The 23,059-nt window shown below is 42.5% G+C and overlaps 2 protein-coding genes across 3 annotated transcripts; one reads left to right on the top strand and one right to left on the bottom strand.

Moving 5' to 3' along the window:
• Window positions 2,444-15,300, bottom strand: UROS (uroporphyrinogen III synthase). 2 transcript variants are annotated; one of them, XM_021398019.1, is made up of 11 exons: window positions 15,158-15,283; window positions 13,287-13,347; window positions 11,693-11,782; window positions 10,565-10,648; window positions 9,547-9,643; window positions 7,828-7,902; window positions 7,638-7,712; window positions 5,539-5,622; window positions 4,976-5,061; window positions 4,308-4,406; window positions 2,444-3,229 (listed from the first exon to the last, which is right to left on the bottom strand). In XM_021398019.1, the coding sequence occupies exons 3-11, from the start codon at window positions 11,753-11,755 to the stop codon at window positions 3,083-3,085; spliced, it is 810 nt and encodes a 269-aa protein (XP_021253694.1). In that variant the 5' UTR covers window positions 11,756-11,782; window positions 13,287-13,347; window positions 15,158-15,283; the 3' UTR covers window positions 2,444-3,082. The 2 variants fall into 2 exon arrangements, with proteins under 2 accessions (XP_021253694.1, XP_021253693.1); XM_021398018.1 differs by lacking the exon at window positions 13,287-13,347 and having other exon boundaries at window positions 15,158-15,300.
• On the top strand, window positions 15,302-23,016 carry BCCIP (BRCA2 and CDKN1A interacting protein). Its single transcript, XM_021398017.1, has 7 exons — window positions 15,302-15,458; window positions 15,927-16,001; window positions 16,661-16,741; window positions 17,676-17,768; window positions 18,276-18,463; window positions 19,658-19,832; window positions 22,612-23,016. The coding sequence occupies exons 1-7, from the start codon at window positions 15,336-15,338 to the stop codon at window positions 22,780-22,782; spliced, it is 906 nt and encodes a 301-aa protein (XP_021253692.1). The 5' UTR covers window positions 15,302-15,335; the 3' UTR covers window positions 22,783-23,016.

The raw sequence follows: 23,059 nt of genomic DNA, 5'->3' as shown, positions 1-23,059 counted from the left end.
AGGTTTCTGAAGCAAGGTAGAAAAGCATGGTGCTTGAAATTGATATCATCAGGAAATCTGGCAGTGGTGGAGGGGCGTGAGAACGATGCCCATGACAATCCTTTCTTCAGAGCTGAGGGGTAGCTAAGCAAGACGCCTGAGATCAGTGAGTCTCGGGTGCAGAGAACAGAGTCGTGTATTCCCAGCCAGAGGATTTCCTGCAGCTCTGTCACTGGCAGGTTCCTGCTGCTAAGAGAAGGGTCCTGCTGAAACCCACTGATTGGATCTGATGTAGCACGCTATCTCAATGCAATTTTCACTTCCAGAGGACAAGTCTAAAAGGTCTGTCCCAGAGAACTGGGTAAGACTGGAGTGTAATCTCTGATTCCCCTGCGACTGAGACAGGTGATGAAATGGGCTGTTGCAGAAGAGACTGCTTGACTGTGTTTTATTGGCGTTGCACCACACAGATCCATGCTCAAATGCAGGGCTTTCTCCAGAGTGCCATTTACACATTCCTGCATCCTGCTGATTTCAGAAGCAGCTGCTCACGTAAAATGTGTGCTTCTCTTCTGTGGGCTTTAAGTATTTGGCATGTGACTGTCAGCCAGTCTAAGAACATGGCTGCAGAGTAAGCCCTGAGAAAGAACAACCCCTGGGTGAAGTCTGTTACTGTGATTTGGGGAGAAGCTTTGTGTGAGCTCTTCTTGTTCTCCTGTAACAAAACAGAACTAGAGAACTTCAGTAAGGCTCATAGATCAGCTCTGCAATCTGCCAAATGGCTTACTAATAAAAGTGCTAAGCCCTCTCTGGTTTAAGAATGCTACAGTGGTGGGATAAGACAGCAGAACATTTCCTGCTTCTTGCTAACGCAGGCAGACTTGCAATTGCAAAGCCAGCGGCTGGGAGAGCAGTTTGTTCCTTAGATGAACATTTGTGGCTGCAGGGAACAGGCTCATGTGGTGCTCTAGAGACCAGCTGGGTAACCAAGGGCCCAGTGCAAGGAGTATTATCTAGGCCTTCCAAAAAGATGAATTCCTAAGGCCCAAGCAGAGGAGAGCTCAGGGACATGAGAGCTCTGGGGAAATGATTGTTTCAGCTGTGAAAGTGTTCCTTAGATAAAACTAAGCCAGGCCTGTACATCTGCTGATCTGACTGGAAAGGAATAAAAAGGCTCTCCATTGCTGCAATTCTATTCCCTTTTCTCTATTTAATGAAATATATTACTGAGTGCTGCACAATGAACCAAGCTATAGAGCTCGTATTTTCTGTTCATTATCACACAGTGAATATGTCTGAATCCAAAACTCAGCCATAATGTTGGCTGAGTCACAATAACAGTTCCCATGGCCTCTGTGTCCCATTAAATGTGATAAGTACATGTTAGGTGGAGATAATGGAAGCTGATATAATGGAAGCTGATAGTTTCTTCACCTCCAGAAGTGGGCCTGAACTGAGGAATTAGACAAATAATTAGACGTGTCTTAGGATAGCAAAAGGATTTGCCATATCCATGTGAGCTTGTGCTCCCACACATCATGCCTTCAGCTTCCAGTCCTTGCTCTCTTCTCTGGCAGACCCCACCTCCCCTTCTTCCTCTGCCCCTAGGCCCTAGCTCATGCAAATCTTCTCCAGCTGCTTCTCTTTCAGATGTGAGAGGTGCAGGCAGTCCTGCAGGGGACTTGAACTGACTTGCAAATCCTCAATCTGCTGTGGATTTACTTCTGAAGGCAGAGATGAACAGTACTGCACACTCTCTTGTAAGGACACTACCCAGCTGTATCTGAATATAAAACAGCTTAACTTCAGTCATCCTTAAAGGAGAAAAAAAAATAGTGGCAGAGAAAGTCAACAATGGCTTCTTACTCATTCTCTTCCTTCTCTCCTTGGGGGCACGTCCATGAGAGTCCTGCAGCTACATCTAGTTACCATAGCAATTCTAGCATCCTTCAGGCTGTTCTTTTTGAATGTTGAGCAGTGGGAGGAATATTTCATCATTATCTTCCAGCAATTAGCAGGCTTCTGAGATCCTATTTCATCTAAAGAAATGGAACTGCTCCACAAAGCACAATGGTTGTGTTACTGTGCCCGGTCTGACTGATGAATCCACATATACAACTTGAAGTTATTTCCGTTTATAGTAATGTAATTGGGTTCAGATTAACTCTTATCCTAGGTACAAAGCTTCTTACCTAATTGGAAATTCAGGTCATACACTCAGAACTAAGCTAATAGAAACTTACAGCAAATGAGAGTTTCTCTGTTACTCTGTGAACCTTAGCGCTATACTAAAAACACGAGTGATTTTCATGAGGATTATAATTGAGTGCATTACGATTTAAATCTTCTATGAATTTCACAGCCTTGGCTGAAGGTAGCATGGGTGCTAAATAGGATTACTTCTCCTTTCACAGATAAACAATTGAAGTGTAAACCACATCCAAAACAGACCCCTCTGAAACCATTACTAATGATAAGCCAGTTTATTTCTCTGCTTACGAATCCTTCTGTTCAGAACTAGTTTCTTTATTTTTAAGACTCCATACTGTAAGGATATTTAGTGTCAACAGCCAAGCTGCTGTTAGCTTCCTTCAGTGCAACGGTCTGAGAACTGTGCTGTTCCACTGAGAATCTACAACCATCACTTCAGTATGAACATGGGAAAAGGAGAACAATGAATGAGCTTCGCAACAGAAAATACTTCAACATAAGCACGATCATCTTTTCAAAATAGAAAATGTGCATGTCAAAACTGACCGTAAGCAGAAGTGAAAACCTCACCCTGTGCACTAGGAGATACCTGAGGTGCCACATGGAACGCAGGATGCCCATGTATTACTCTGACGCAGCGTAGCCTCTCACAGTTTGCTTTCCAGGAATGCCCAGGTAAAATATTTACACTGCACGCGTAAGAAAAAGGGGCTTCAAACCATGCTGGACAAATTCTAGATTTCTTAGATAGGCAGATGCCAGCAGCTCACACAAGCTACTGCCAGGACAGCGTTGCATATTCCCAAACAATACTACACTGCAAGACCACAGGTCTGCAAAATGACAAAGCCTTCTGCCCAGAACCGCTCAGCCTCAAACACGTGCTGTGCTCTCACTCAGACAAGATGCAGTTCTGTGGGCAAAGCGCTTTCTGGATCCCAGCAGCGAGGTCTTGAGGAGTGGGGCTCTCCGCTGTGCAGCTTACTGGGATTCCTGCTGCTTCCATGGCTTCAGCAGTTGTAGGACCGATAGCAGCAAACTGCAATGACATTGTTTACAGCTGGAGTTAGTGTGAGCAGGGATGGGATGAGCTCTTATTAGTTACTTCTGACAGCATTAGCAAAGAACATCAGTTTGCATGTCTGAGCTCACTGAGCTGTACCATTGCACACTGAAGACCTTCAGTACTGCAAGTCAACTACCAGCTGGGCTGTTTAGAAAAGGAAAAATCGCTATTTCTCCCACCATTACAAACTTTTAAAGCTTGTATTTCCAAGAACAGGAAAAGGGAGAGGGATTCTCGTATGCTTCAGCCTGTAATTGCTGACTCAAACAAAAACTATTCGCACCTTCGCATCACTGAGAGAAAACACAGCCTTTACCCAGCCAAGGCTGAGCAAGCGTGGGGGGAAAAAGAACTCTAGCTGAAAACAACCCCTTTTTTCTCAGCTATATAATAAGACAGCGTATCAGTGAGAAAGCAGAACAAGTAGAGGTTACAGGAATACAGCGGGAACAGCCCGATGGGTGCAAGTCAGAGCTCCTGGATGGCTGGACTGAACATGCAGAAAGGAGACTCACACTGCAAGCTGCTGTGCTGCTGCAGACAGAAGTGCTGTATGGCTGCTGGACAGACAGCTCTACCTCCCCCGTACCAAGATCAGCCTGCTTTTTCCCCAGCAAACCTCACCTGTATGATCAGTAACTGCCAGCACCAGCTCACTGAGTTTATCTGAATTCAGAGAACAAGGTACAAACCTTTATGTTCTTCTTTGCGATCAAATGGGGATGGTGCTTTCTTATGCAAACAGAAAATTCAGAAATCCTCTACAAGACGTTTTTCTTCCTCTTTATGTTGCAGTGAAAAGCATGGTTATATATTCATAATCATGAAGGATGTTAGAACCTCCATTATTTGTTTCTCAAATCAAGACTGCAGAACTTTGCAATGGATACTAGCTAATGTGTTTTTTTCAGAGAAATAAGCTTAAACAAAGAGCCTGGCATCCCCCCTAGAAAATGAAGCTTTGGGAAGGATATAACAGCTTTCCTCATGCTCAGTCTCCCACCCTAGGCTTTCTCCCTATTGTATTTCACCATTTGAAAAGAACAGATACCTTTACGTGGTTGGCAGAATCACCGGAAAGCTTCTGAATGTGCTGGAGGCAAAACTTGACACCAGATGGACTGAAGAACACGATGCTTGCTGGAATTCCCTGTGTGAAAGTAACCAGAGGTTGGCAGAGGTTTCTCAGTTCCAGCAGCACATCAGTTCTTCCACAGCAACCCCTTTAACCATCTCTGTGTGGGCACGAAGTGTTCTTGTTGATGAGAAACAGATGTTAAGCCAACAGAGGGCTCTCTGTGGAGCAGTCTGCCAAACCTCCACAAAATGCTGAAATGCAGGTGTGGCTTTAACCAAATACTTTGTCACATACCCACCTGGTGATAAATGCACTGCAATTTCTCTCATTTTCCTGTTTAGCAAGAAAACTCAGCAAGTTATCTTGCTAAATCCATTCCCATCTACGTCAGTGCTGGCCATATTCAGTTTCCCAGCTCATGTGGTTTACCCTAAGTTCTACCCACCCAGAGATGCTGTGACAAAGATGGGGCGATGCCTTAAAGCTGCAGATCACAGGGACAGGTTTCTCTCCCACAGCAAGGCCTTAAGAGAGCCAAAGAGGGGAAGGGAAGGGAAGGGAAGGGAAGGGAAGGGAAGGGAATATTTTGGTAGGTTACATCACAGACCTCCAAAATTCTGAAATTCCAATGTGCCCAATACCTGCTGTGAGAAATAGCTGCTCAGTGACTGCTGGAGATGCGCATGTTGCATGGTCTGGTACACAGTCAGGCTCTCCAGGGGTACACCTGGGATCACAAGAGGCATTCAGAATCAAACAGGATTTCATTGATTTCTGTTACTTCAGGAAAACGTTCTTAACGTGCCACTTGCACGTTCATGTACTATTTCAGGCTAAAAAGATACAGGAAAAAGAATGTGAAGGATGCACACGTTATTCCTTCTATGCATATTATACAAGATCTAATAAAAGTTTTGTAACTGGAGGACCTTGAAGCACATTAGGACAACTGTCAAGTCTCGTAGCACTTCTGTAAGTTCTCTTCCTTCTCATGGATGAGAACGAAGGTGATGAATAAAAGCAAGTAACCTTGCTCGAGCTGCACTACGCCAAGTCCTGGAGCTGCAGGCAGCATCCCAACCTCACAGCTTGTACTCTCGTCCTCCAACCAACATCCATTTTTGTTCAAATCTGGTTCAAAATGGTTAGGCACAAACTGTCTCCTAACAGACTGAGCGCAATGAGGCTCTAAGGGAAGTTCAACCTTTTTCTTTAAGTGCTGTAGGAAGTACTTCTCTTTTCAGGGCTCCGCAAGGAAAAAGAAGAGATGATGAATGAGGTTTCTCTCCTGTAAATACACCAACAAAAACTTGTCATTAACTTCACGTCTTTAATAAAGAGCAAACGATGCATTTAATCCACTTTAAAGGTATCAAATGTTCAACACTGCTGCAAATGCTGCATGCTTCTCCCCCGACACAGCCCTAAGGTAACTGAAAGCACTCGCAGGGCAGCTGCATCCCCAATTCAGAGGGCAGAGCTACTTAGCATGTAAATTAAAAAATATTCCGTAACTGCAATACGAATGCATCAACTGAAAAGATCTCATGAAAGATAAACTGCATTTCTATTCCCCGTGCCGTTCTACAAAGGAAAACAAGGACTGTGCAATTTATCTCTTCCTTCTCAGAAACACAATCTTCCTCAATTTTTATATTTCAAACTTCAGGCCCACAGCTCTCTCGAAGGGAAAGAACATTCAGGCAAGGAAGAGGACCCAAATACTCTGCTGAGAAGTTTCAGGCTATCTATCTGCACGTGTGTTTTCTTGCTTCCCTGAGGAAAAATGGTTCCAGTTCCAAGGCTGGAAGAGTGGCAGGGGGTGTCCTCACATCCTCGTATCCTTTCATAAGGAACTGGCTTCCAACCTCATCTGGGAAGAAGGACCTTTCTGATTTGTGACCTCAGCTTTTACGCGGTATTGAAGGCAACAAACACCATGATCTGACCGCTGTTCTTAGACAACAGCTTGCTGCAGCTACTGCCACTAGGAAATTCAGATGCTCATACAGTGACTGCTTCATTAACTCAAGGTGTTTAATGCTTATTCTGTTGTTTAAAGTATTGAATGTAAAGCAAAACCCATATTATCAGTAATCCATCACTAAATAAAGCCAGAAGCTCAGATGTTTTCTGGATGGGAACTTAACAGCAGCCTTCTTGTGCAGTTTGCCTTTTCTACAAATAAGGGAAATAGGGAGAAAACTTTAAGATGAGACTGCATACAGCTGCACACAGCTCTGCCACTATCTTTCAAAATCAACAGGAGCTCCTCTAAACATCATTTTACTGCTAATTCAGACATGTTAATCTACATATCTAAGTGAAGCTGGGTTTTTTTAAATGCAGGAAGTAGATTCTGGGGTTATAACAGTAGGTTATAACGATGCCTCAGTGAAAAAGAACAGCAAAGACAAAATGGAAAGGCCTTACTTGGAGTCAACACAGATATATTTGCAATTGGCACAAATATTACATTGGAAGTAATCTAAAATTACTTGCCTTGTAAAGAGACTCGATCTGGTTGCTTAATAAGGAAGTAAATTCCTTTATTTTCCCTATCACTTAAGGTGGTATTCAAGCAAGCAAGTAACAAAGGGAGTATCAGTGCTGCAGATTTTATTTTTATTTTGACCACAAATCCTAATGATTGATAGAAAAATTTAGAGCTATTCCTTTCATTTGCCTATCATGTTAAATTAATAAAAAAAAAAAAGACAGAAGTTCTTACAAACCACTTGCTAAAGGGCGAGAACATCAATATACACCCTGCAATAATTCACCAAGTACGATCACATCTATCAACAAGCAGCCTCCAATGACTGAGATGTGCTGGATGGGTGCTAAAACTGAAGGGGATTCAAAGGCAGTCCTTCTCACACGGATAGAAGTGCTACAGCTCTGCGTTAATTTAACTAGCCTGCTGGTGTTCTGGTATGAAGCTGCCCTCAGCATAAGATATTCTATGTAGAAGGCTGTAAAACATATAATTTTCTTCCCCACCGGTGGCTATCAGAAGCTGCTGCTTCTTCCAAACCACTCACTTGGTACTGAAAAACAGAATCCTCTGAAACCACACGTTGGTGCTGAGGAAAGGAGCTCAGGTGAATTAATATTCTGCATAGGAATTTCAAAATATTATTTATGGCCCTTTAGAGCTACCGCTAGTACTCCCAGAATCTGAATCCAGAGACAGAAGATGACACAGACCATAAATACTGCTCTGCTTCGGCATACACTCCCTTTTATTTATAAGAAATAAGGTACAGAGCTTAATGTAAGTAGAAGATTTCAGATACTTACTTGAGCAAATATATTCAGCTAGTTTTTCAGCATTTCCACTCTTTTCTCCTTGTGGAGAAAGGCCAATTTCTTCCACTATAAGCAAAGGCAGTAAGAAAACTCCACTGAATTCAAGAAGAACAATTCAGAGTCACAGAAGCATGAGTTGAAATGGGAGTCCCAGCTTGATCCACTTTAAACTGCCTCTTACCTAGAGAAGCTGTAGCTTTTCCCACCACGTATGTTGGTTTGGTATTCCATTGTTGTTTAAGAGATTTTGACCACGCTGTAAAACATTAAATTAAGTTTAAGCACATGGCAACAAAATATGAATGCTAAATGAGCATCTGGACTCCTGTCTAAATCTACAGATACAGCAAATGCCAACAGCTAATACACCAGGACACATTTCAGCAAATCTGGATTTATGGAATGAATTTTTAATGTATTTTTCATCGTGTAAACAGCAGCCAAAAACATGGGTTTAAAAGCTTGATTTGAGTAAACAGATCTCAGCTGCTTTTGTTAAATAGCGTTCTTAAGGCGTGCTTCACCTTGTGTCACATCCTATGCAGCTTACAATGTTCATTTCTACTTTGGCATTCATTTAGAAGCTTGAACAGCAGCGAAGCTTCTAGGGAAGAAGAGCACACTGCAAAGTCAGATCTCAACACACAAACTGGGGAGTTTCAAACGGAACATTACAGCCATCGCTACAAACGGAGGCTTAGACAAAGAACAAAGAAAATCTGCAATCATCAATCAAAGGGTAAAATCCATACATGTGCACCTCGGTACTCTGTAAAGGAACTCACATGGGAGAAAAGTAGATCTGATTGCATGTTAAACATACATACATTAAATAAGTTATCAGCTCTGAAATAAAATGTACCAGAGAGCAACATAAAATTACTAGAAAATGTTTTTTCTCTGCTTTTTTGGATCCAGCTGCCTTGTCCCTGTGTCTGAAATCTGAATGGGTCAATAGATGCAGGATTGTTTAGCTTTAACAGGAATCTACAACTGGAACTGAATGTTCATATTACTCATTACAACATACACCTCAGCGGCTCCCAAAAGCCCTCATCAAGATTGAGGATGAAGTCTGTACAAAAGGCATCACATTTGACCCCAAAATCTAGCCCTCTGTGGCTGGAAATGCTAAAAGAAGCTCACAGCCTCACTGCATTCACTGAGGACTGAGGTTAACTCACGGTACACTGACTGCTACGACTACCCAAAAACAGAGCAGGCAAAGTCAGACCAGTGTATAGAAATAACCCCAGGAAATCAGTGCTGGAAGTCATTACTTATCAAAAGAACTCGGAAGAGTTTACAAAGCTGCGACAGCTCACGGTGTGGTTATGGGTACTGAGCACTCGGCAGGATTCTTCCTCACCAGTGAGCTGCTGGTTTTCGTGTACTCCCACCTCTGTCCAGCTTGGGGGCTAATGCTTCATGCCACTGAGAAATGTCTTTTCTGCTACAGCTCACACGAATTGCAGAAGCACAGAAACAGCAGCGGTCGGTTTCTAGAACAAGCCCCTCCCTCAAAGGGAGGAGAGTGTTTAATAAAGGAAAACCTGGCACCGCAGCTAGGCACACTTCTGTTGTTTGCTATAAACAAACGCTTCTTAAGCATCAGCAAATGTAACCACAACTGACTGCAGAAAAAAAACCCACGCTGATTAGTAACTGGCACCAAGAGCTTTTTCCTTTCATTTCTAAGAGCAGCAGAAAGCACAGAAAAGCCAGTCCCCTGAAAGCTCAATTCAGCACGAGGCCTTTATGATGTCAGAAGAGGTAGAATAATAATTTTATTTTTTTTTTTTGAAAGGCATTCTCCAAACACCGCTGATGGGTGAAATAAAAAGACGAACTTCATTAAACACCAAAAGAGAAAAACCGAGAAATATGAATAGGCACTTACCTTCGTTTTTACTGTTCTCTCTTAAACATATCTTGATGGCTTCTAATGCTCTTGGACTGGTAAAAACGAGGCCTCCGTAACGCTCTGGATGAGAAAGCTGCTTGGAAACAGGAAATGCAGGAAGCACATTAAGAATCGAGTGAATCTGTTAAAAAAGGCCATCAATTCCTTGTAACCTTGTGAACAACAAAGCAGCACCAAGAGAGAACTGGAACGGGCAATTGTTTATTACTATCAGTAGCCAGATTGTTTATAAGAGGAATGTGTAACAACTATTGGATATTTCCTGTGTGATATTAATGCTGAAACCCTGCAGGAACTGGTAAGGCTTCCTGTCACTGCAAGGAGCTGAAGGATGGATGAATGACAGAAGAGATACTCCACGTAGGAAAAAACAACTGCTACTTCAAGCAGTAACACAGAGGGTTGCTTGCTCCTTGTCCCCTGCCCGCTCAGAGAACAGATAAGAACATGAACATGCTCTCAAGGATTGATTCAAAAAAACCCACAAGTGTTCTCAGGTCAACTGTCAACACACTGCAAAACCTACTAAAGAGAAATGCAGCTGGAGACTGGCACTCGAGGCAGGCTCCCTCACAAAAGCCTTCCAGCATGGGAGAACTAAACAAACAGTTCAAGAGAGAATGGGAACAGCCATTACACAGGTTGACCCCATGCCCCTAGGAGATGCAGTAACAACTTTGGTGCAATGGAAGGGTAAACTGCAGGTGAGCTTTAGTTGGTACAACAGCCCTCTTTTTTTTTTTTGCTACAATGCCTGCGACTGCTGTTCATAAGCTTTGCTGTTCTATCTAAGCACCCTAATTCTTTAGCGAGTACAGCCAGCATCCTGGTCATTGTATGTAGTACTGCAGGACATGCTTCTGTTTGTGGAAAAACAACATGAGGTACTAAAAAGGGCAGCAGTATTATTAAACCAATGTTAAGACACTGCACCTTGGCAATCATGGCCTAAGCCCTGCTGAAAATAAGGCAACTGGAATCACCCCAAACTCACCTTTTCAAATAAGCCTTCAAGAGATACAAATTCAAACGACAAAACTGGAATCAAGGTTGCTTCAAATCCGTATAATCCTAATTCCTATGGAAAAAAAAAAACCACAATTCTTGAAATACACTTCCAGCAGTTCTTGTTTCAAAGCAATGACTAGGTCAGCACCAGTGTATTTTTCCTAAGCTAAAATACAAAGGTATCTTACTTGTTTTTATTAGTGAATCAACTTGCTTCTACTACCAAATCTATTTTGTTCTTATAGAATCAAAGAATTGCTCAGGTTGGAAAAGACCTTCAAGATCATCAAGTCCAACCGCAACCTAACCATACTGCCCTACCTCTAACAACCCACAGCTAAATCATGTCCCTGAGCACCACATCCAAACAGTTTTTAAACACATTCGGGGATGGTGACTCAACCACCTCCCTGGGGAGCCTGTTCCAGTGCTTAACAACCCTTCCTGTAAAGAAGTTTGTCCTGATATCCAACCTAAACCTCCCCTGGCGCAACTTGAGGCCATTTCCCCTCGTCCTGTCACCTTCTTTAGTATTACAGCACTATAATGAGGAGACAGCTGTGGAACTGAGGGCTCCTACATAGCTGCTGTGCAGCCACAGCCTAAGTCAGCACGTAGCCCTGGAGTCCCTAAGTGACAAACAATCACAATACTGCAAATATTCCTGTACTCCTCTGCAATTGCTCAAAGCAACAGCACCACTCGCACCTGCAACAGCTGCTCACATCTCTGCAGTCAGCAGCAGACAGGGGCAGTGACAGGTGACCTGGGTCGCACTGCTTTACATTCCGAGTAAAGATCACTCTGGTTTTTTTGTGATCAAAGTTATCAATATCGGCGCAATCAACATGAAGAAATTGAAATAAAACTCTCCTAATATCAGTACTGTGCTGAGAGACTGAATGAGGAATTCAGTACAAATGTCCCATAACTAAGTTTTTCAGTAACAGCCAATTTTCTTGTTTTCTTAGAAAATATTATAATTTCAGACACGCGCTCCTCATTCAGCTTAAATAGGTTTTTCACTTGAAATGATTAGCTTCACCTACCTTGTTGAGCAATACCACTATTTAATAGCAGAGACACAACCATTTACTTTTTTGAGTTTACTCACTTTAACATACGGATCTGGTCCCGACTCTTTGTCTTTGGGGTCCTTCAGTAACAGAACCTTCATCGTTTATCAAATAATTGCAGAAGAACTCTGAAATACAATAAAAGAATGTATCTAAATTAGATCTAGAGGTCTTTTTGCTGAGCACTGCCTTTAATAGCACAGCCTGAGCCCGGAGCGGGGCTCCCTGTACAACGAGCAAGCAGTTAACGCACGTTCTCTGGGAATGAATACCCACCCTGATAAGACCAGCAAATAACATGCTGGCTTCAGATAACACCGCTTAAGGGAGAAGCTACAAGGAAAGTCATCAAGGAGAACGCTGCAAAAGAAGGAATAACCCCTACAAGGCAGTCACGTTCAGCAATATAACGTGCTTCTGGTTGTAACAGCTTTATCCCATTCTGCTCTACACTGTTCCAGGCCAGCCTCCCACCTGTTGCCCATACACAGAAGGGAACGAGGTTCTCTGTTCCTTAAAAGCTGACTGCTGCTGAATTCAATGACTGATTCCAGCACTTGGGCAAATACAACGAGCAGCAAAGTAAACCAGAGGCCTAGCCGAAACAAACAGGAACCTCTTATCTAATTGCACATTGACCCTAATTACTCACGTGTTTCCTGATATCGCCAATAATTTTTAAAAAGAATAAAAATGAGCACTCAAATGTACGGAATATTGTTGGTCCGTTTGCACCAAATGCATTGAAATCCTCAAAACTTCATCAAAGACCAGAAGAATGTTTGGGCAAATGTTTGTCACCACCATGTTTTTAAACATTTTTCTCTGAAGAGAAAAGGCAGCTTTGGACCAAAGCAGGTCCAGGCATCGGCACCAAGTGTGTTACTAAGGAACACCTATGGCTGTCCAACACACCATCTTACCAACAGCAGCTTGCAGCTCAGCACACTTAAGGGATTGAGAGCCCTGACAAGCATTTCTACTGAATCATTAAGGGAAAGTGCAGCAGCTTCAGTGATCGCTGGTGTATTTTGAAGTACCAGCACTATGGGAATGTATTTTAGATGTTATTATGTTTAATCAAGAGAGGAATGCGCGAACTTCTAAAGAACCAGAAGATGTTTCCATACAGAACAATGAATGGACTGAGCGGAGTCCAACAGTGCTCAGTTTACATCTGGAAATGAGAATGCATTATGAATAACCTGAGTAAGTTTTACGCTGCCAAGTTTATAGGATGGTGTTGGCCTCCCATTTTTGGCTCACTAAACAAGCACACTGTTTACATGTGAGCCAATAACAGCCCTGCCATGATTGCTCTTCAGTTGTTAAGAGAATACCATTTAGCACCCATTAGGCTTGCAAACAGCTAATAAGAGGACCACAGATTTTCTGACTTGAGCACAAACACGCACAAAGATGAAGAAAAAACTTGTATGAGGCATTCTGGGTTAGGGAAGCATCCAGTTAGCTCTGATAACAAACCACGGGAGCAAGCAGAGCTCCCAAGGCATTCCTCTGTGGTCAAAGGTACAACCAGTTTGGTGCTATTTCTCTTAGCCCACATTACCTAAGTCAGGAGAAGGGTAATTTTGGGTCACGTTGTGCATTCAGAGCAACATTAATACTTACAGATGTAACTGATATGCTTCCCATTCATAGCATTAAGCAGTAAAATTCACCATCGCTGAGCCTTCAATTAAAACAGAAAGCTGACTGCAGTGTGTATCTCCAGGTCCATGCTCCTCTCCATTTGAAAAGCTGTCCCCAAACTAATTTTGAACTACTTCTATGATAGAGAATGACTTGCAGAAAGAAAGAAATGGGTCCTTCTGTTTCTGCTTCTAAGAGACACCGAGAGCTGCAAAATATATCAAACTTTAATATAACTCCAACTCCACTTTTATTGCAAGGAATTGCATGGGTCACACAGTGAGGATTGATTGCCAAGTGTAAAGGGAATGTCATAAACTCAAATGGAGATGAATTACAAGACACTATTGACACATGCTAAAAAATATTAAAGAAAAAAAACATCTCTGAAAAACCCTGGGCTGGGATTTTTGATTTCTTTTTGTATTTGTATTTGTTTTGTATTTCTTACCAGTATCCTTTCCCAGCAAATAGCTGGATTTAATAACCGGAGAAGGAAAAAAGGATTACCTGTGAGGCCGCCATGACTTCTGTTTCAAAAACCTACCAAACTCACAGATAACATTATATATACAAGATTAAATGCAAGCAACTTTTCTAAATAATAATTCCTGTTATTCAGGTGTCTACATCCCAAAACCCAACTGCAAAACTGGTTCCCTGACCTGGCAATCCCCTGGGGCTGCAGGACTTGGACCTTTCATAGAATCATTCAGGCTGGAAATGACCTCTCAGATCCTCCAGCCCAACTCCAGCCTATCCATCCCACTGTGCCCACTGCCCATGTCCCTCAGTGCCACATTCCCATGGTTCCTGAACACCCCCAGGGATGGTAACCACCACTCCCTGGGCAGCCTGTGCCAGCGCCTCACTACTCTTTCAGAGAAGAAACTGTTCCCAATCCTCAACCTGTCCCTTGGCACAACTTAAGGCCATCACTTCTCATCCTATAGCCACTGGGGAGCGGATACCAATACCTACAACATACTGCAGCTATATACTGCATGGATCCCCATAGAGGGGGTGTTACTGCGCCAGTGAAGAGCTCCATCAATACATCTTGCTCCAATCTCTCTCTGAGCATCAACGTTTATATTTCAGCAGTGCTTTGAGAGCAAATACAGCTCTCAACTCCCAGCAGCCCTAACCCAACCCGACCCAACCAACCCAAACCAACTCAACCCAACCTGAGCCAACCCAACCAAGCCAACCTAACCCAACCAACCCAACCTACCCAACCCGACCTGACCCAACCCAACCCAACCAACCCAACCCAGCCAACCCAACCTGACCCAACCAACTCGACCCAACCAACCTGACCCAACCTGACCCAACCCGACCCAACCAACCCAACTCGACCCAACCCAACCAACCCAACCTGACCCAACCCAACCTGACCCAACCTAACCAACCCAACCTGACCCAACCCAACCAATCCAACCTGACCCAACCCAACCTGACCCAACCCAACCAACCCAACCTGACCCAACCCAACCTGACCCAACCAACCCAACCCAACCCAACCCAACCAATCCAACCTGATCCAACCCAACCTGCTCTCCCCTGACCCTCCCAAGGGAAGGCAGCCCTTGTCAGGGTGGCACGCTCAGAGCTGACATTGCCTCCGTGCCAACACTGCAGCTTTGCCCAGTCCTCCCCTACCGACTCCATTAGCACTCATCCCTCCTCATTAATGAGACACAGGGCCTTAAATGGAACACGGTGTGCACGAGGGAGGCTCAAACATCAATGGCACTTCGGTACATTTTAGCGCTTAAGACCTTTTCAATGCATTTTCGCTATATATATATACACATATATATAAATACACGTATTTTGAGCGTATTTACCTTGCGCTGTAACTCACGATTCCATGCAGCCTCTGGGAAAGGACGGGAGCCTCACCTGCCCCCGCAGGGCTCCCCACAGCGCTGCCCCCGCAGCGCTCCCGGCCCCGCGCCGCTCCCCGGCCCGGCCCCTCCTCCCGTGCGGCCTTCCGGCTCCGCCGCGCCTGCGCAGAGCGGCAGCATGGCCACGCCGGCCAAGCGGCGTCCGCGGCCTGCAGCCCAGGAGCCGGACTCGGAGTCGGAGCCTGAATCGGAATCGGGCGGCTCGGAGTCCGAGTCCGAGGTAGACGAGCAAGTCGATGAGGTAAGCGGGGCCGCGGAGATTCCGGTCGTCTGAGGCGCTGGCACGGCTGCCCGGGGTGGGGGTGGGGGGGCACCGTCCCTGGAGGTGTTCGGAGCCGCGGGGCTGTGGCGCTGAGGGGCGTGGGCACTGGGCACGGCGGGGTGCGGGTGGCCTTGGGGATCCGAGAGGTCTTTTCCAACCGGAATGGCTGCGTGATAAAGGTGTATTGAGTTTCCCGTAGTTTTTGTTCAAGGTATGCATTGCAAATATATATATATATATATATTTAAAACATGTACTGGACATTTGTAATTCTCCAAACAAATTCTGCAGTTTGTGCATTCGTGCACCTAAAAGGCATTCGTTTGGTTCTCTGTAGTTCTCAGTGTTTCTCAAGTGGCTCAAGTTTCTTATCGTCTAGATTTGTTTTACTGTAGCTTCTTGGCAAGTATGTGTCATTTTCTGTATTTTGCTTTTTTTTTTTTGTAGGAAGTGAATGTTGAATTTGAAGCACATTCAATATCAGACAATGACTATAATGGCATTAAGAAGCTTCTGCAGCAGGTACTTTTGTTTCACGTTAGCTTGGTTGACACTTCTGTTAAAGAATAGAGCTGCAAGGAGTCATCAGTTCACATTATCCTGATTGGTTCATAGTTTTGCTGTGCTTCAGCTCATGACGATTAAATACAGCAGATGTTTTCCTGAATGTGTCTACTATAGTGTGGTTTCAAGAAATTTACCCAATGAACTGTAGGGCTGTTCTTCTGAAGTGTGTATAATCCTCCCATCTTCGTTGTGTTAGCTGCTGCCTGGAAATTCACCCGATGTTAGTCAGCTTCTTGGAGGGCATTTTGTCAATGACAGCTCTAAGAACCAGGTCAACGAGTAATGTTGAGGTCTGCAGCTTCCAGTTTTCTGTTGGCTGTTTGCGTTCTATAAGTTCATGCTTGGCGATTACTCAGATCGTACCAAACTCACAAGGATAACGTGTACACAAAATGGCACCTTGTGTTGGGTCAAGGAGCAAGCACGTTCTTCATGTGCTTTTTGTCTTTATGGTTTTATACTGAGGGAATGTATAAACTCACTGCATGGAAATTAAGAATGGTACACAGCGTTGCATGACGACGTAGAGAAATTTCTGACTTTATCTTCTACTGAGTGGTCTGTGATAGAACACCAGGTCTCAAACATCTTAACACTTGCTTTTTATTTTCCAGTTGTTTCTAAAAGCTCCTGTTAACACTGCTGAGTTAACCGATATATTAATACAACAGAATCATATTGGAAGTATTATCAAGGTAAGACAGAAATGGCTTTTGTAAATTAAGTACAGTGCGTCTTTGAAATGCAGTAACGCGCTTCTGGAAGCGAATCTTGTCTTTAATGCTGTTTGTAGCTTGCTCGTTTCTTTGTTTTGAGAATAATTCTCCTGTTGGACCTGATATTTTCCATGCCAGATTTAAACCAAACAGTGACGTTGGCTTATTCTTTTGGTTGCTTTCTTTTCACGTATGGATTCTCTTCAGTTTTCTTCCTGAACTTCGGAGTGGTAGAACAATAACGATGAAAAGACCATGGAGGAGTTTCTCTGTTGCTATCTCAGTAAGCAGCAGTGCCATATAATTTCCCTGCAATCTCAGGAGACAGAGAGATGTAGATGAGAAATGCCCCGTGTGCAATTTCCTCTTGTGGTTTCCTCAGTGCTCTGCAGAGGAAAGGACCCTGAAACGAGTCCTGAATTTTTCTGCCCAAGGTTAATATGATTCTTAGGTAACAAGTGCATGATCGCATCTGTTCTTTGGCCAAGTTTTTTTACTGAGGGGGGTTGTTGTGCTTGTTCTTACACTCTCTATTAAAGCTCTACATTTTCAGACTTCGCAGGTTTATCTCTCTGCATTAGAAACTGAAGGAAATTGGTTTTGCATAAGATAGTGCTATCCTTGGTACTGAGATGCTGCTTTTGAAATGTGAACAGTCAAATGTTAGTGCCTTTCAAAAGATCATGCTGTACCTGACCTGGCTCCCTGTATACACTTGGCTCTAAGTACACCAGGCCACGCAATGTTGGGTCACTTTCATAACCATAACCAGAATTTGTAGGCTGTGTGTTGGCACAGATTACCTACGTAGTTGTCATCTGAAGAGCATCTTCTGGAAAGAAAAACATATGTTGCTGCAAGGAGTGGAAATAGAATGTCAGTATGAATTATTTCTCTTTCTCTCATTAAACAGCAAGCAGAAGTCCAGGAAGACGGCAGTGATGACGATGTTGATGATGATGAAGTCTTTGGTTTTATAAGCTTCCTAAACTTAACTGAAAGGAAGGTTGGTATTCCTGATTAACTTCTAGGCAGTTGTAAGTGCGGCTGTGTTCTGCTTTTCTGCCTGGAATAACATGCTGAGATAGTTAGATCAGGGTTCTGAATTCCGCCGTGGAGAATTATGGTCTTAGAAGTTCTGCATCACTTAGCTTTTTTTTGGATCTAGTCCTGCATAACTTGTTGAAGGTCAGAGAATTAAAACAGAGAGTTAAGACTGGTCTGACAAGTATTTCCAGGGCAGCTGAGCTGTCAGTCTCTTCGTCAGCTTTTGAATTTTGCTGTTAAATGTCTCAGTGTCGTAGCTCCTAACTGCATTCCTCTCAGTTAAGAACTTTTTGTTTGCTCTCAGCTTCAGGGTGGGTAAACATCAGAGGAATTGTACAATGCTTTAGGGACCGCTTAAGGACATTGTCAGTAGGGCTGTTGGATGCTCCCTTGAAGTTCACTTTGAAGATTTTCTCGTGTAAATAATTGATCTGTCATGTAAAGAACGTACACCTTTCAATTCTAGAGTACACAATGTGCTGAACAAATCAAAGAGCTGATTCTAAGTCGGTGTGAGAAAAGCTGTGAACAGCGTGTGGTTGAACAGCTGGATAAGATCCTGAAAGATGATACTAAGCCTGTGGGTCTGCTTCTGAGCGAAAGATTCATTAACGTACCACCACAGATTGCTTTGCCCATGCACCAGCAACTTCAGTAAGTGGTTTTCATTGTGTTGTATTTCGTGTTTTATTTCCTTTTTAACATGAAGTTGAACAGTACTTTTTGCTTCATATCTCTTAAGAATTCTTATTTATGTAGTACTGTGTTAAGAGAACTGATACGCCAAGTAAGACATAAAAACAAAAAGATGATTTTCGTCTCTAAGGTCTGTGGTTTCCTTAAATTTTTTAAATACCCTTGGGCTTTTCAAAGTATACTCTTAAAAATATGTGCTGTGATACTATCTTAACTGATTTTCTCTAGGGAAGTAGCTATATTATAGTTTAACTTTGTATTACAGTCAGTTTTCACTTTCATCTAGGAAAAGTTAGAAATGGTAAGTCTTTTATAGCAAGCTTATAATAAGCAACTGGGATATTTCTGCTCGCATGTTAATGTCTGGCTCAGGAATGGAAAATTTGGCTTGGGGGATGGGCTTTGAAGGTGGATGAGTTCTGGCCCATGAAAACCATATGCAGTGTTTTGATTAGTTCCAGATAAATGAGTGAAGTAGATCAGGTGCCAGCTGATCTCTTCTGAATTCGTGGATTTACATCATAGATGGGGTGACAGTAAGTAAATGAATTGATTATACAATATGTACGATGTTACACTAGTTTAGTGCCACACTGGAAACCAGGAGATGGTGTTGGTTACGGAGCTGCAGTGACTGGATAAAGATGACTTATTTCCCCTCGAATGCTTCAGGGCCTGACCCTGACATTTAGTACTAGGAATGCCGTTGTCACAACTCAAATTCAAGTCTCAGCTGCTTTGTCTTAATGTTTTTGGGGTATTGCAGTGGCAACTCATTTAACACAAGAGTGGGCAAGTGTATCTCCTGTCTGTTCAGTAATAGCTCCATGTGGAAGCGATAACGTGATTTATTTCCAGGAGAGCTGCACTTCTACAGATTTTTTTGTTTGTCATGAACAAGATTCTGGAGAGGAAAGTTACCCTGGCAGAGGAAAAGACATCCTTATTTTTACTGTTTTGAAGTGCAAATAGTGCATTTAAGTTCTGGGAATGCATATGCAAAATTTATTTTCTAAGTCACCAGAAAACAAATAGGGCGTGGTAATGCTTTCTAAACTAATACATTATGAGATTTACACTTGCTGAGGCTTTTAATTGTGTATGTGGACGTTTAATAATAAATTGTACATGTAAACATTTATTTACCTCTAGGAAAGAATTAAAGGAGGCACAGAGAACAAACAAACCTTGTGGGAAGTGTCACTATTACCTGCTTATCAGCAAGACCTTCACAGAAGCCACAAAGAATTCTAAGAAGAAGGAAGGGAGAAATTGGCAAAAGGAGGAATTAATGTTTGCAAATGCAGAGGAGGAATTCTTTTATGAGGTAACGTGTGTGATTGTATTGGTTCAAAATGTTTGTTTTTCATTGCAACACTCACAAAAAGGTGTTTCACCTGAACTTCAAGGGGCTTTTTCTTTTTTTTTTTTTTTTTATAATGAACACAACTCCTTTTGTCTTTAGTGAACCACTGAGAGGTGGATATAGGAACAGAATTACTTTGGTTGGAAAAGACCCTTAAGAACAAGTCCAGCCATTAGCTAATGCTACCAAGTCCACCACTAAACCATATCCCTAAGTGGCACATCTACACAGCTCTTAAACACCATCAAGGATGGCAGCTCCTCTATTTTTGTGGGCAGCCCATTCCAATGCCTGGCCACTCTTTATATGAGGAAATTCTTCTTGATACCAATCTAAACCTCCCCTAGAGACACTTGAGGTCATTGTTTTGCATCCTGTCACTTTGCTCAAGAGAAGACACGCTGTTCTGCTGGTCTCACACCGAATCAGCAAAGGGGAGGATGCAGGAAATTAAACTAAAAATGACATTTGAAACGCATAGAATTTTTCAGTGGTTCTTATTTATTTTCTCATAGCTTTCAAAATATTGTTGTACGATATTACTGCTTTGTGAAGAGCTCATGGCATACTCGTTTCTGGCACCTACAATATAAAGTACTTGCACATGCATCGTATGGCTAATGGCAAAAGTTGTTGGGTGTAAACATTTAGGATGTTCATCTCTGTTTGAGGCTATGAAATGGCTATGATTTTATTCCTTGGGAAGAAGAAAAATGTAACAGGATGTGTTCCTTGCTAACTGTAGGGAGTACTGCTGTAGCCTCTCTGTAGTAACAAGCTTAGGATTTTATTTTTGCGTTTGTCACAGCAGCTTTTCCAATTGAAAATGAGCTCTACGTAACCATTTTATTAAGGAGGCAAAAGGAGAGAAGCCTGTGATGCCAATGTGTCCACAGGTGGTACATTCTGGAAGGCCCTTTTTATATTTACTTCTATGTTGTTGTTGTTTTTTTTTTAATTTTATTTTGAGTGGCATTTTAAAGACTATTTGTGTGTTTTTGTGGACAGACTCGCACTGAACATGCTTTTCTTTTTAGGTGTTTCTAGCATTTTGAACAAAATCACTTTAAGCATCATGGAAGATATTAGATGAAGTGAATGTCTGAACTTAATAATGTATACATGGTAACTAAATTAGAGTTGAAGCATATGTCCTCCCCGGTCACACGTAATGTTAATTAGATTGCCATAAAATGGTATTAAATGCAGTGAGGCAGACACTTGGAGCCAAATCAAGCAGGGAATGGCGTTGTGGTTTAACCCAGCGGGCAGCTCAGTGCCCTAGAGCTGTTTGCTCACTTCCCCCAGTGCAGTGGGGAAGGGTTGAGTGCACCCCCAGCCTCCTTGCTGGCAGGTGAGTATGAGAACCTGAAAAGTTCTTCACTTAGAGTAAACGCCACTCAGCAGCAGCTAAACCATCAGTGTGTTATTGACATTACTGTCATCCACAACACAGATCCATACCAGGTAGTAGGAAGGAAATTAACTCTCATCCAGCCAAAGCCACAGAAGGTGCCTTCTTGAACTTGTCAGTTGGCTGTACTTTATTCTGGTCCTTAACGTGTTACTGAGGCAGCTGAAGAGTTCTGTTACAGCAGACTTGGAGCTGTTTAAAGGTTTAGGGCCTTGCTCAAATTGTGTGTTCTTGAGCAAAGCCACTCAAATAATTTGATGTTTTTTCCACAATTCAATTTGCAGGCTGGAGATGCTGCTAGTAAATAGCAAACCTACAGAGAGACCAGAGAGACAGGAAGGGAAGTTAACTTCCCTTGCAAAAGGAAGATGTTAGTTTTTATACTTAAGAGTTTAGCTCATATTTCTTAAACTGGCTCATGTGAGAACTAGAAATATTTCTTAAGTAAATTTTTCCTATCCATCAAGCGTTTTGTCTGGGAAAGCTAATAAAATGCAGCTCTTCTATATGTATATAGTAGATGTCAGTGAAAAGATAAATAATAAATATTATGGGCTCCCCTTTACTTGAAGAAGCATCCTTTGTACCTAGGCCTTTCAAGGGCTTGAGCCACCCAGAAACTTTCCAAGAGCTTTTTGGAATTCTGCCCAGGGCTCATAGTAGCACCCATCCCTTTAATTTTTAATTCCCACTGACAGTGTGAAAGAGGGAATTATTAGACCATGTATTCTTACAGATACGTTGATTTTTGAGCTCTGAGCAGTTTTAGAGGAATCCATGGAAGTAGCAGAGCTTATTCAGTGCTAGAAGCCTTCCAAGTGTTGCCTGCATCAATCTGTTGTCTTTAATGCAAGCTCTGTTCTACCTACAATCTCTTGTCCGAGTTTTGGCTGATCTGCCTATTCTTAAAATTACCCAACCAGTGGTTTGCTGTTGTTCCAGGGTGAAAGTTGTAATATTATTGACTAACACTGTTAGGCACAGTGGCTTGTAAAGATCAGCATTTCTTAATGCAGTGACACGGAATGAGGTGCTGTTTCAAAACGAGTCGAAGGGGAGCTGGTTTTTCTTCTTTGTTTTTATTCTCATGCCATCCAGCTGTAACAATGGCAATTATTTTAGTATTTAATGTGAGTTATACAAAGGCACTTAATAGTGGGTTCTGTTATATGTTGTTTAGGTGGACCTCTGGTACAGAAGAAAATAACTTTTTCTTCCTCATAAGCATGTGCATAATGGGGTCGTTATTTTTGCTTTGTTTAGATAATGTTATCTTTATGCTAATCAAAAATGCTTAATCCTAATGCATTTATTTCTGTTGCTTAGAGTGCTCTTCTGAAGTTCAGCTACTCTGTGCAAGAGGAAAGTGACACCTGTTTGGGTGGCAGATGGTCCTTTGACGATGTACCAATGAAACCTTGGCGGACTGTCATGGTAGTTCCAGCTGATGGAATTAATGTAATTATGGATAAACTCAAAGACTATCTCTCATTATGAACTTCCCCTTAAACACTGTTTTTTCTAAAGCAGACATGCAATACTACATATTTTCAGAAGACTGCTGTGGAGTTAATGGTTTTGTACTGCTCAAACGCTTCCTCTGTACGCTTAGAAGACAAGTAGACGACTCAACTAAAAATACCTATCAAATGAATGTTTTAATATATTGTATCTTAGCATACTTTGGTATCATCGTTAAGCGGTCAATAAAAATCCAATGTTACAAGAAAACTTGAAGAATTACCCCATACGTTTTTAGCTACATCTAAATCAT

Source organism: Numida meleagris, chromosome 5, assembly GCF_002078875.1.
Source record: "Numida meleagris isolate 19003 breed g44 Domestic line chromosome 5, NumMel1.0, whole genome shotgun sequence".
In the NCBI taxonomy this organism is placed as follows: Eukaryota; Metazoa; Chordata; class Aves; order Galliformes; family Numididae; genus Numida; species Numida meleagris.
Note: the sequence above shows the minus strand (reverse complement) of the source record. Positions and strands in the feature narration are given on the sequence as shown.

Coding starts and splice junctions, on each gene's coding strand:
- UROS (XM_021398018.1), bottom strand. CDS start 11,755: ATGAAGGTTCTGTTACTGAAGGACCCCAAAGACAAAGAGTCGGGACCA. Junction 7,903..9,546: donor AGAGAACAGTAAAAACGAAG/GTAAGTGCCTAT, acceptor AATGTTTTACAG/CGTGGTCAAAATCTCTTAAA. Junction 5,623..7,637: donor AGCTGAATATATTTGCTCAA/GTAAGTATCTGA, acceptor GTGTATTTACAG/GAGAGAAACCTCATTCATCA.
- BCCIP (XM_021398017.1), top strand. CDS start 15,336: ATGGCCACGCCGGCCAAGCGGCGTCCGCGGCCTGCAGCCCAGGAGCCG. Junction 16,002..16,660: donor TTAAGAAGCTTCTGCAGCAG/GTACTTTTGTTT, acceptor TTTATTTTCCAG/TTGTTTCTAAAAGCTCCTGT. Junction 16,742..17,675: donor ATATTGGAAGTATTATCAAG/GTAAGACAGAAA, acceptor CTCATTAAACAG/CAAGCAGAAGTCCAGGAAGA.